General features: G+C 35.4%; 1 protein-coding gene across 1 annotated transcript in view; it reads left to right on the forward strand.

Moving 5' to 3' along the window:
* The first annotated feature begins 1,387 nt into the window (after positions 1 to 1,387).
* LOC139720274 (uncharacterized) overlaps positions 1,388 to 13,163 on the forward strand; it is a 162,810-nt gene continuing 151,034 nt past the window's right edge. Inside the window, exons 1-7 of the mRNA XM_071631633.1 lie at positions 1,388 to 1,990; positions 2,709 to 2,828; positions 3,684 to 3,893; positions 4,473 to 4,847; positions 6,156 to 6,233; positions 7,202 to 7,246; positions 8,084 to 8,344. Coding sequence (XP_071487734.1) covers positions 1,915 to 1,990; positions 2,709 to 2,828; positions 3,684 to 3,893; positions 4,473 to 4,847; positions 6,156 to 6,233; positions 7,202 to 7,246; positions 8,084 to 8,344 — 1,165 coding nt within the window. The 5' untranslated portion in view covers positions 1,388 to 1,914. The remainder of the gene's footprint in view (positions 1,991 to 2,708; positions 2,829 to 3,683; positions 3,894 to 4,472; positions 4,848 to 6,155; positions 6,234 to 7,201; positions 7,247 to 8,083; positions 8,345 to 13,163) is intronic.

Here is a 13,163-nt window from a genome sequence, read left to right on the forward strand (position 1 = left end):
TAGTATTTAGCTCATGTGCAAGTTGGTGTAAACTACTTTCAAAGAACACTTCGTTGATGTCATTTGGACGGGGTGACAAGAATCATTTATAGGGATTACATGAATAATTATTTTATCACAATCATACGCAGAATGAAGCTAGTGATACTAGCTTTAATGTGGAAGGTTAACTTGTGATACTCAAGAGATGGGCGACTCCAATGGGTCTCCTTTTTAACCCTTCTTCTATATCTTTCTTTCTTCTTCTTTCTCTTTCTTTCCTTCTTTCTTTCTTTCTTTCTTTCTTTTTTTCCGGACTTCCTTCTGTAATGGTGGTACTTCGAATATTATCTACAAGCAAAAGGATAGGTTAACAACACTCTTGACAAAATGAAATTTTAGATTTGACAGCATTGCATGTTGATATTCACCGATGTATATCTACAATTACAGAGTCTCGCAAGAGAACGAATATGAGTTTGAACGATGGAGTAGATGATGCTGAATTCGCAGATATGTCCTACAAAATTTTGAAAGGAATATTAGCTAGCTGATCAACGCGAGAAACTAAACGATTGAATAAGTTCGAAGGGTGTTGAATCACAATCTTGTGCTGTGTTAGCACTGTATTTTTATGTCGCACAAGGAGAAGTGGTGAATCAAATATCAATTATTATATACGGTTGAAGAAAGATTAATGTATTTTTGTCTGTAAAAGAGATTGGTACAATACCCTAAATGTGCACTCTTCACAGAGAAAGGTGCCTATCTATGAGCTAAAGATGATTATATAATTTTTTTTTTTGGGTCAAAAATCCGAATCTGATGGAAAATTGATTTAGCACCATTTATAATGGAAAGTCGTAATATATGTGTGTACAGCATATATATACATATATATATATATATATATATATATATATATATATATATATATACATAATTATGTATAGTACGAGAGATTTCTCCTACTTCTGGATATCATCTAGTGTTTGACTATTAAATCCTAATGTATCTTTATGTCAATGGGACTAGATTACCGCACCTATATAGAACATTTTGTTTCAAAATAGTAATAAAGATTAAGAAATAAAAGGAGGCATCAGTATTCACTTGAATGAAGTTCATGGTAACTTTGGAATATGACGTCAATTGATTATACAGAAAAAACAGTTTTCGTGTCATTTGAACAATCATTCATCATTCAGGCTTATGTAAACATATTTTTACATGAATTCTAGTATTGCCTGCCAAATACAAATTTCATGTTGTAGTATAGATGTGGAGGAGAAAATGTATGAGCAAAATATCGCTGTTACATTGGTAATTTTCGTGATTTGCAAGGTGCTTATCACCTTAATCTCCACGGTAAGGCCTATACCTTTACCTCCAAGGTAAGGCCTATACCTTTAGTAATTGTTGTAATTATGTCATTCAAGTATACAGTGACTCCAAACACGGGAATTACCAGGAACATTATAACGCGGATAAATATCTCGTAAGGGGTGGCAAGGGAGCTGAAGCACAAAACCTCCTTAAAGTAAAACGTTATGATTGAATTGAAGGGGAGAGGGAAAGCGAGAGAGAGAGAGAGAGAGAGAGAGAGAGAGAGAAAGAAAGAAAGAAAAAGAGAGAGCGAGAGAGAGAACTGAAAAAATAGAAGCATTGATGAACATAAATAACGGCAATCAGATGTTATTGTTTAACCAGAATATTGACCCCTCTGTAGACATTGGATTAGCATTATGTCCCAAGTTCTTTGGCACCCTCTTTACTATACATATATAAGATGGTCTACTCTACCCTTCATATTTGAATAGAACGATGCACTTGTAAGCATAGTGCGCTATTATTTCTTGGCCCCGATACATAGGGCTTAAAGGTCGTTTTATTTATTTATTCTTTCCTGAGTTTTTTCTTTTCGTCGTTAGGAAAATGTTTAACAAAATGGGTTACCGGAGGACCGTTGCTATCTTCACTGCATGTCTTATGGTGATCTGTACAAAAATTGGTAAGTTACAAAATGCTAACAAGGTAGTCATTGCTACTGAGAAAGAAAGAATGTGAAGATAGAAAATACGATGGTTCATAATCAGACGAATAGGCATTTGTCCACATCACGTTGTGTTCTTCTCTGTCTTCTTATTTTAGTAATAACGATATTAGAATTGTTTGTTGTAATTTGCACTACATTCAATTTGTTGTCATGCATGTTTGTTTCAAAAAAGTATGGACTGTATTATGGTTATTTTCTACTACTTTTTCCTCTCGAAATCATGACTTTAGCTCTGGAAAGGTTAATGTTATAAGTAGTTTTCTGTATGAAAATAACGCTGAAAAGGATCAATGATATATAACATCTTGGTTTCATTTAAAGCCAATCAGGTGAAAGGTCAGATCCGCAGTGTCTCGTTACGTGCCTTTACGTACAAAGCAATCAAGAAAGCACTCAATGAATGTGATGTCCATATAAGACAGCTTGTGAGAAGCCAGGTGAAAGTTGGTCAAATAGGGTCTTAAGCAACCAAAAAATATGATACAGAATATAAAATCACAACTTCAAGAAAATTTCCAGGAAATTTTAAAATGGCACAAGGAATGTTGCCAGGAATGAGTTGATTTCATTGAACCTGAAGAGGAGGGGGGTTAATGGAGGCTTCAATGTACAACAACATAAACTTTGAACTGGAATGTGTTCATTGTGTCATTTGTGTTCAATTGTTGAACAGATTGTCAGATTCCAGATGACGTCGTGGTTGTTGATCGCCATTCAGTTCTGTTAAGAGGTCTTCCGGGGAAACTCAAGTGTCAGTTCTCCGTAGTGCCACAGGCAGTGTACTGGCTCAGAGGTGATCACTGTATGAGAGAAATAGTGTTATATATCTATTTTTTGCGCTTTGTTAGAATTTTGGCGATTTGACCCACCCATAAAGCGAATTTGATACATGTCATTCTCCTATCACGCACAACTTAGCTTTTTCAAATAACCATGCTTTTCGTCTCCGACTATCATAGTAAAAATGTGAAGCAAAATTAATTTCGAACTTGTCTATAGTCTGGTTAAAACACACACACACACACACACACACACACACACACACACACACATACACGCACACACAAAATTGCAACAACAACAAAAAGGCAAGCCAGCAAGGAAAGAACACACATACATCAGCAAAGAAGAGCAATATCAAAGGTTTTTTTTCCCCTTTTCTAAGAATAAGAATTAACCTGTATTTTTGGAACAATGCCGGGAGAGAAGCAGATGACATTATATTCGTTCATAAGTACAAAACATGCCGACTATGCATTATCATTATCGAGCGGAAACAAAATTATCTTTAGGAGATATCCAATGTCTGTTTGTTTGTTTGTTTGTTTTTTGTTATGTAATCGAACATTGGTTTAATTCAGAGGAATACAGAACCGCTAAAACAATTATTAGGACAATAAAATTGTCCACCACTGCACGTATTCTACAGGACTATATACTTCTTCTGTTATCATTAAAAGCTATTCCCTAAAAACACGACTCTCTAGAAAAACAAGGTCTGTCCTTCCTCCAACAACAGTTTCCCTGTTTGTGCCTATATTTGCATTTAATGTGCTCATAAATGTAAGTAGAAGTGAAATCATCTATGGCGCAGTATGAAAAGTCTTTCCTTCATTTTCTCTTGTCTCTTGCCTGACCTTGCCTCCAGAACCTACTCCAAATTCTGTCACCCTTTTGGTTAGTTTGTATCGGAATGTGACCGAAGGTAGCCGTTACCGTAGTGGAGAGATGACGATCGACTCAAATTACTCGCTGATCATCCACGCAGTCAATAACGAAAACGCTGGGCGATATTACTGCAGAGTGGCTGATGTCAGGAACAACCTTATTCAAAACTATACGGATGTGTCTGTCACAGGTTTGTTCGTATTGTATAAAATTTGAATAAAGATGCAATGCATCAATACATGCAAATAGTGACTATATCCTTACTTTGTAATCTATGTCTGGGCTGTAAAGATGAAGGTGGCAACCATTAGGGTATTCCTGAAAAGATTTATATACAAAATGATTCGTTTGCAAGGCTATATCTCTCGGTCGATCGCATCTAGCTATCAAGCAGCTTGAATATTATTCTAATTTCCGGAGTAGTGGAAATGACGATTCGAATTCAAAATAATCGTCATTTCTATAGTTGCAACAATTAGACCTTACCTTCGTGAGTTTGATATGATTTGTGTCAGTGGATGTAATCGACTTGCTTAACTATAGTACAAACCTTGTCCGAACGAAAAATTTGAAGGATAATGGTGCTGAGAGACTTAACAAGAAAAAAAAAAGTTTATTACATCTCTTATGACGTAGGCCTACATATAGTTAATTCTTGTAACGCTGGCATAATATTATTGATGACGTGAGTGTTTACAGTATGCTACTTGCATGTTCTTAGGGCTAGCTGATGGTACCAAGAGTGTGTTTGTTTTGGATTTCATTCCAGACCCGGATTTTCTCACGGTCGATGAATGTTCGAGTTCAGACTGTTCCATTAGTTACAACGGAAAAGGTACAACACTGCAATGTCAGGCAGTTAACGTGCAGCAGGAGCTGATGAACTTATACTGGCTTCACAATGGAGTGAATCAAAAGCAAAATCTTGTGACTGCAAGCAACAATGATGGAACACAGAACATCTATGCCACCGTAATGCTAACACCAGATTTGACTGGAACATTTGCATGCGTGGCTGAAATAAAGTCCACCCACTCCGAAGTGAAGCGGATATCTGTAACCATTCCGACTGCAATCCCTACCTCGTCAGTCGCAGTCGCGTCAACGAAATCGCCGATCAATCAACCGAAAGGAATCAGTATTGGTATTTCATTTTTTTTAACTTAATTAGGGCTTCACTATGTCGTTCATGTCGTATTATTTTACTTTTCAACGAGAATGATTGTCAGTACCTGAGTATAAATGCTAGACATGTCTACGTTTAGAGGTGTAAAAAACTAAAATTGACATTTAGCAGTTTGAGACAGGCATGCGTAGGAAATTTTGAACCTTGTTCAGGGACTTGAATATTGACGAAATGTTTCAATTTCCCTTATATCGAAATGCATTCCTTTGTTTATTCAGGTATACGCGTTCTTCTCTGTTCTTATTATTGATTTCTAATTAGTTACTCAGAATTTGAAGAGAAAGAGATCAAGTCTGTACAAATTAGTGTATTACGTTTTTCACAATTACACTCTCTGGAGTGCAAGAACAAATATAATCATGCCGCTCTTGATTGAGTTGTTATTTATTTCCACTTTGTCTTCACACACAGCAAAGGGACATGCGTAAGCAATTTCCGGTGATTGTTACTATGTTAAAGATAACCGAAACCATGCAATAACGACAGTATATGTTAGCAACAATATACAAAATAGTCATAAAAACAAGTAAACATAGATATGAAAATATGTTTCAATAAAAAGAAAACAACTACTAACATAGCTGAAACTCCGCTTATGAGAAAAAGATCTACGAGAAAATAAGATAAGTTTGCAGTAGTTTGCAGTTTACAATCAACAATAAGTTGTGTCAATGATGCCGAAAACTTGAACAGTGGTAAGAGCGTTCAAAAGATTGTTATTTTTTGGTTTCATGCACACACATGTACAGGGCTATATACATGTAATGGAAAACTATAAGGCACGTATGCTAGCAATGGAATGTACTTTACAGTGCAACAGGCTTCGCCCTCTTGTATTACCATACCACCTTATGACCCCCCCCCCCAAAAAAAAAAAAAAACAAAAAAAAAAGAATACGACAGGAACCTCCGCAATGTAATTGCTTCAGTGGTCAAAGAGAAATGGGGCTCTTTTGTAGAGCATGTCAGGAATCCCTTCCTCCAAGTTTTGTTCATTGTGTTCACACATTATGCAGTTCCAAGAGCATCGAAGTGCTAAACTTGGAAGAATCAGACCCATCACATGCTTTACAACAATCCAATTTCTCTGGGGTTATCTGCAAATCTATTATGTTGTACTTTTAGACCTTGAAATAGCATTCAGGCAGTTTAATCATACACGAAGTTATCAATTAAACCATGCAAAAATCTTCGTGTAATTTTTATTGTGACTTTCTGCATATCTCCCTGTCCTCCTTTTTCACTGATTTCCTTTTTGTTTTACAGGACTCATTGTTGGTGTTGTCTTTGCTATCGTTGTGATTGTCATTGTTTTGATTGGCGTTTTCTGCTTGATCCGTAAATGTAAGTGACAAGTCTACACCTTACTAATCTTTCTTTATATTTTTATGTTGGTCGGTAAGGCATTATATAAGAACGCCTTTTAGGTGATGACACTATACGGGATGGAAAATACAAACAACTAAAGAGAAAGAGAGAGAGAGAGAGAGAGAGAGGGAGAGAGAGAAAGAATCAAATTTGGAGAGATTAAAAAATAGGTTCGTCGAAAATGAAGTAAAGTTTATATGTACTCTCGCACTTGCATGTTATGCCAGAAAAAAAAAAAGAAAAAAAGACAGAGGGTTTGATATATTTTATTCACATGATGATATAATCCCCGACAGTCACATGAATTTGACATGGTATTGTTGAAAACATCTATTAGTATTTCTGCTGCAATTGTAATATACGTGATCTCTCCATCCGAGAAAATCTATTATCATTACAAACGTTAGTTTCAAATTCACGTAAAACGCAACATTGTGTTATTTTAACAACACTTTCTAGCTTCTGACGGACGAAAGTATTGCTATAGTACATCATAATTTATATTAAAAACCCATTCAGACCAGCGTGTGGAGAGAAAGTCGACCCAAATGAATTGATTTTCATTCGCTGCTCACAGAGGTACCTTCGAAAACAGCTCAAGTTCGTCAGCTAACGATAATTGTACATCGAAGCGTACGCTCATTGGTAACGTTCGACTTCAATAATTCCAGTTGAAATTCTTCTGCTAAATGTGTGTACGCCTACCTACAAGATCAGGAACAGATTTTTTTTTTTCTTTTCAGGCATTCTCGAATATATTCGAGAATGCCTTTCCATCGCATGGTAGCCCCTCGGTACCTGCATGGTCTATCATGCTGGGATACTGCATGTAGTCATGTGCACAGACCTATTCTGCCTATAATGCTTAATGTATTCATCTGTATAAATCTATTTAGAAACAATGTGGTATGTGATTTTACACACTCATGCATTTCCGTTGTCAGGGAAGCGAAAGCCAAACCGGAAAAGCAGCCTATCAAATTACTCTGGTAAGCAGACATGATGCAATTTATAACACTAATTACTTGTTTACCATGAGAAATGCGTTATTGAATTTTAGTGTCGCAGTTTCTTTGTGTTCTTTGACTTTAATTGTTAATGTGCTCTTCATAACGGTTAACGGATCATTGTATACTTTTCCTTATTGTCCGATTACACGATCACACTGCTTATAACTCATTGCTTACCTTGTCTCGTACAAAGTCACAGAGTAAGGATAGAGATCACATGTTACTGTTAGTATTTACAATTTAAAGAGTTTGACCGCAAAACGGGTTAAGATTCATCTTTAAAAACATTTTAAAGGAAGTACATCATCAGATAGTACACAATAGACATATTCAGAGATACCTCACTTGTTACACAGTAAGAATTATTCTTGAAGCTATGATGAAATATATCACGTATGTTCTCATTTTTCTTTTCTTCAATAGGTTCAATCGCAAATATCTGAAATTAAGAAATATTGAGTTAAGTTGTTTTGCGATCAAACTATTCAATTCCTTATAAAATGTGAGATTTTCCTCCCTATGACAATTTTCCTTCAATACATTTTGATGTCAACATTATCCATGAATCCTGTCGGTTTGTATGCATCCCATGCTATTGTACAATCGACAGTAATCTTACGTCCTATGATCTAATCGGCCTGACCGAATAAATGTGGTATTAATAAGGAAAAATAAACGATTAATGTCTGTTTGCAATGGATGGTAGATATCATGCAGAATTATTGTTGTTTAACATAACTGATGTGAAAGAGTTATTTATTGTTACTTACTTGACTCTGAAAGTGTCAAACTTTGATATACACTTCTCGTTCACAGGGCCAATATCCTACATTGAGCTATGGGAGATGAGTACACTAACGAACAATAACAACGACCTCGCTGAGTTCTTTAGACAGTTCCTCATTGACGAGAAGGAACTGGACAGTGATGACTGTCAGTTGGTGATACCACCTAAAGACATCTATAACGGTCTGTGTAGATGGAAAGAGAAGACTAAAGAGGGAAGGCAATGGAAGCAGCTCATTAACGAAAAATATCAAAAATATAACTCTAGTACCTTGCAGGAGCAGTTAGAAGGTTAGTTTTGATTTGTATGACGATGGGGATGTGTGTTTGTGAGCTGAATGTGTATACGTCCGCATGTGTGTGTGTGTAAGTGTGTGTGTGTGCGTATGACTTCCTTAAGGATTTGATATCGTGTGACTGTATATGGTTGTTGATTTTGTTGTAGATGTATTCGGTAAAAGCTGACTTGAGTCTTTGAGCTCTTGTGATTATTCTTGTCCGTCGTGCGTAGTGTGTCTTTCGTAAGCTACATTTTCAGGATCTAGTACGGTCTGCTATGTCGAAATATTGGATCCCTTGAGATTTTCGCGCCAAATTTGATTCTTTTTTAGCTATCTTGGTCACTTTGGGGGTGCTGAATCCAAAAAAATTTGATTCCATTTTTTTCGACCTATTGTCATGCACCAACAAAACACATGTCATGCACCGACATAACATTCTTGGAACAACACCGAATGACTACAGCTGTCCACGCCATGTTTACCACCAACTCGAACTCTCGTGTCCCTGATGGACACTTTTATTCTGCACCCGCTGGTTTCATACTGTTGTTCTCCATCACACCTCCCCCCAACAAGAGGAAAGTTATGAATGTAACTTTTCGACTATAAACACCTTCGTTGTAAGGCTTACTTTCATTATAATTACTGGTTTTGAGTCTTATCAGAATCCGTTATCTCCGGCATCCATTGTCCACTTTTAGAGCAATATATGACAACTTGACAAGCCCCCCCCCCCCTACAAAACATGTAAATACAATAATTACGCAATGTGTCTACAGTAATACACATGTGAAACTGTTTTTAATGGGTGCACATATGGGTGCACATAATCCGGAAAGATTACACCAGAAGTAATTAATCATTTCTCCAGTAGTATCGATAGTTCGACTGAGACTGCTTTCTGGTAGTCTCGACTGTAATTATATCCTCACATACTTGATCAATAAACTTACATAACTTCAGGCATGAATAGTATTTTTTTTTTGTAACACATACACTTCATCTTTAAATGTGAAAACCAAAATACACTTTCTTCATTAAATTGTGCTGACTGTTGCAAAGATATGTCTGTTTCTCCAACACAAACTTTCACTGGAGATTCACTGAATGAGGTAATAGCACACATCTCTTGATTATAACAACATCGTATTTAAACACAGTGACACATGTGTACATCTACTCAATGTACTTGCTAATAAATCTTATACTTAATTCAATTTCAATTCAATTCAAAGTTTATTTCATTTTCCGACATAACATATGTTTCACTTCTTTTGATAACAGAGAACAAGGTAAATAGAACATAGTGAAATGAAAAGACTGTACAATAATTGAGGACCTTTAGTAATCATACATTGTATAGTAAAAAAGAAACAGAAGTGATCGAAATGAAGTACATGTATACCGTGCGAAAAATGGAGGGACCCACTAAAAAGACAGAGCTTGTAGTGTGTGGGCCCCTCTGGAGAAGAACATTGATGGAATCGAATCATCGTAGATACAAAAGATAACAAAGTGGAAGAAGTCTGGATACAAAAGATAATAAAGTGGAAGAAGTCTGGAAGCCCACTAAAAATTAGATTACCATATATACACTTTCATAGACGCGAACAAACATGAAACAGGACTAGACAACGAGACAACTACTGAAAAAAAAAGGTTGTACAAGACAAACGGAATGGACAAGACTGACAAACTGAAGACAAAATAGCAGACAAAAATGCACAACAGAAACAGAAACAGAACAACAGAAACAGCGATCTTCGGCAGAAGCATGCCAAGAGAATAAGAGGATAGTTGTAGGGGAAAAGTAATATTTTGACGCCTGAAATAAGACAAGAAAATAGAAAATAGAGGGACGTATGAACAGGAGTCACATACGGAAAGTCAACTTCAAGACGCTATGGGCAAAATGGCATAGGTGACAACATTGCGAGCATCCAGGAAAAAGATACCATTAATTCTTTGAAGAGGGGACAAAGTGAGCAGGTAAGTGTAACTGAGAAAAAAGGCCAAATGGTTAATTCGGTATTGTAGAGTCGTACGATTGCAATAAAAAAGACTTCAGTCTCCTCTTCAAAGAACATATGGATGGAGCGTTTTTTATGTCTTGATTCAAAGAATTCCAATAATTTGGGCCTACATAAATAAGTGTGTTTTTAGCAAAAATCGTTCTTAAAAAAGGTAAGTGAAATTCATTGGAACGCCTAGTAGGATATTCATGAAATGATTGATTTTTTAGGAACATAGAGTCAAAAATAGACGGAAGCAAGTTATTACAATACTTGTACATAAATTGCCCTAAATTAAACAAAAACAAATCTGCAATTTTTAAGAGCTTGTTGGAGGCAAACAACATATTTGTATGAGAACGTACAGGGGAATAACAGATAACACGTAGAGCTTTCTTTTGTAAGAGGAACACTCTCTCTAATAAATTCTGATGCGTGTTGCCCCAAACTAATATTCCATAATTAAGATGAGGCAATATTAACGACGAATATAGCATAAGTAATGATTTTTGTGGAATATGAAATTTCAATCTGTTTACAATGCCTATATTACGTGAAATTATATTGCAGACATTATCAACATGTGATTTCCAGGAAAGTTTTTCATCCACAATAACACCCAAAAATTTGATATGTGAGACTCTTTGTAGATGAGAGTCATCTAATACTATATTTGTACTTAAACTATCAACAATATTACTAAAAAGCATATATTTTGTTTTTTGAGCATTGAGTGATAGCCTATTGGCCCTGACCCAATTTGTCACTTTTTTCAATTCAATGTTAATTTTATGAACGAGAAAATCAATATCATTATGGGCAAAAAATACATTAGTGTCATCTGCAAAATGAATAAAAGAGAGGTCGTCGGATACGCGACAAAAATCATTGATATAAATAATAAACAATAACGGCCCTAAGAGACTTCCCTGTGGGACACCACATTTAACTTCTCTGACAACGGAATCATTGTTTTTAATTGTAACGAATTGTTTTCTATCAACTAAATAACTCTTGAACCACTCCAAGGCCTTCCCACGTATTCCATAATGCGATAACTTATAAAGTAAAATATCGTGATTGATAGTGTCGAAGGCCTTGGAGAAGTCCAAGAAAATACTAACTAGATGAGAATGGTTATCGATTGCGTGAACAACTCTATCAACAAAATGCAAAAGAGCATGCGTAGTACTATGTTTCTCACGAAAACCAAACTGAAAATTCGTAAAAACGTCGTGTACCTTCAAAAAATTGATCATTCTCTTGTAAATAAGTTTTTATAAAACCTTAGACAATGACGATAATAATGAAATTGGGCGATAATTGCTGACTTCGAACTTATCGCCTGCCTTAAATATTGGGATTACTTTAGCTAATTTCATTTTATCAGGGAACACACCATTAAAAATTGACAGATTAAATATATGAGCAAGTGGATCAGCAATCGAGGAAATAACACCCTTAAGTATGAAATTATCTATCTCATCATAACCAGAACTTCGTTTATTTTCAAAAGAAGAAATTATATCAATAATTTCAAATCTGTTAGTTGGTATAAAAAATATGGAATCAGAATTACGCTGACCTAAAAATTCAGTAAAATGAGAATCTGTTGCAGGAATGTTTTGAGCATAATTTTCGCCTACTTTTGAAAAATAAGAATTAAAAATATTTGCAATATGAAGAGGATCATTAATCGATTCATCATTCAATTTAATTTTATCAATGTCAGAGTGTTTACTCGGAACATTCATGGCCTGTTTTAGGACTTTCCAAGTATTTTTCATATCAAACTTATATTTCGATAATTGCTTAAAGTAATATCTTTTCTTTTCAGAACGTAAAATCATTGTCAAAGTATTTTTATATGATGTATATCTATTCTTCGATCGCTCAGTTTTTTCCAATTTGTACTTGTAATACAAACGATTTTTCCTATTAACTGAACGAAGAATTGATCTGGAAATCCAAGGTAATCTTGGTGTCTTTTTATACTCTGTTCTATTTCTTTGTTTTGGGATTACATCATCTAAATGATGATTAAAAGTTTCCATAAAATTACAAAAGGATATATTAACATCATCGCTGCCAAATACTCCTGACCAGTCAGCATTCTCCAGGGCCACATCAAAACTAGCTAACTTTTCAGGTGAAACTCTACGTCTAAACAAAAGAGGTGAAATAGGTTTAATATTAGCTGTTGTTTTAAGAGTAAAACAAGTCATTATTGGAAAATGATCAGTCATATCTGAAAGGATTATAAAAGAGTCAGGGAGGGGTAGAATATTACAAAACAAGTTGTCAATGAGGGTGGCAGAGCGATCTGTAACACGTGTGGGTTTAGAAATAAGAGGAAGAAAGGACGAGGACAGAAGTGTGTGAAGAAAATCACTAGAGATATTATCATGCTCAGACTTCAGCAAATCAATATTGAAATCACCGAGTAAAAAGCAATCCTTATTTCGGAAAACGTGTGCATTATCAAGATCTGAAAAATAAGTTAAAAAATCATTGGCGTTTGAATTAGGAGGTCTGTATATAATGCCTACCATAAGATTTCTACATCCTGGGATAAGAATTTCTATAAACAAAGATTCAACAACATTGTCCATTCTAGAAATATCTTCATGAACAATAGTATCAAAGGAACGTGATATGTACAATGCAACGCCCTCTCCATTCTTATCAAGCCTATTGTTAACAAACAAATTATAACCCTCAATTGCGAAATAATTTTCTGTATTGGAAGCTAACCATGTCTCACTTAATCCGATAACGGATAGCGACTGGCTTGCATCAGATTCTAATAGAAATTTT

This window comes from Diadema antillarum, unplaced genomic scaffold, assembly GCF_040938485.1.
Source record: "Diadema antillarum isolate AM-2024a unplaced genomic scaffold, OU_Dant_1.0 scf00000125, whole genome shotgun sequence".
NCBI classification, from domain to species: Eukaryota; Metazoa; Echinodermata; class Echinoidea; order Diadematoida; family Diadematidae; genus Diadema; species Diadema antillarum.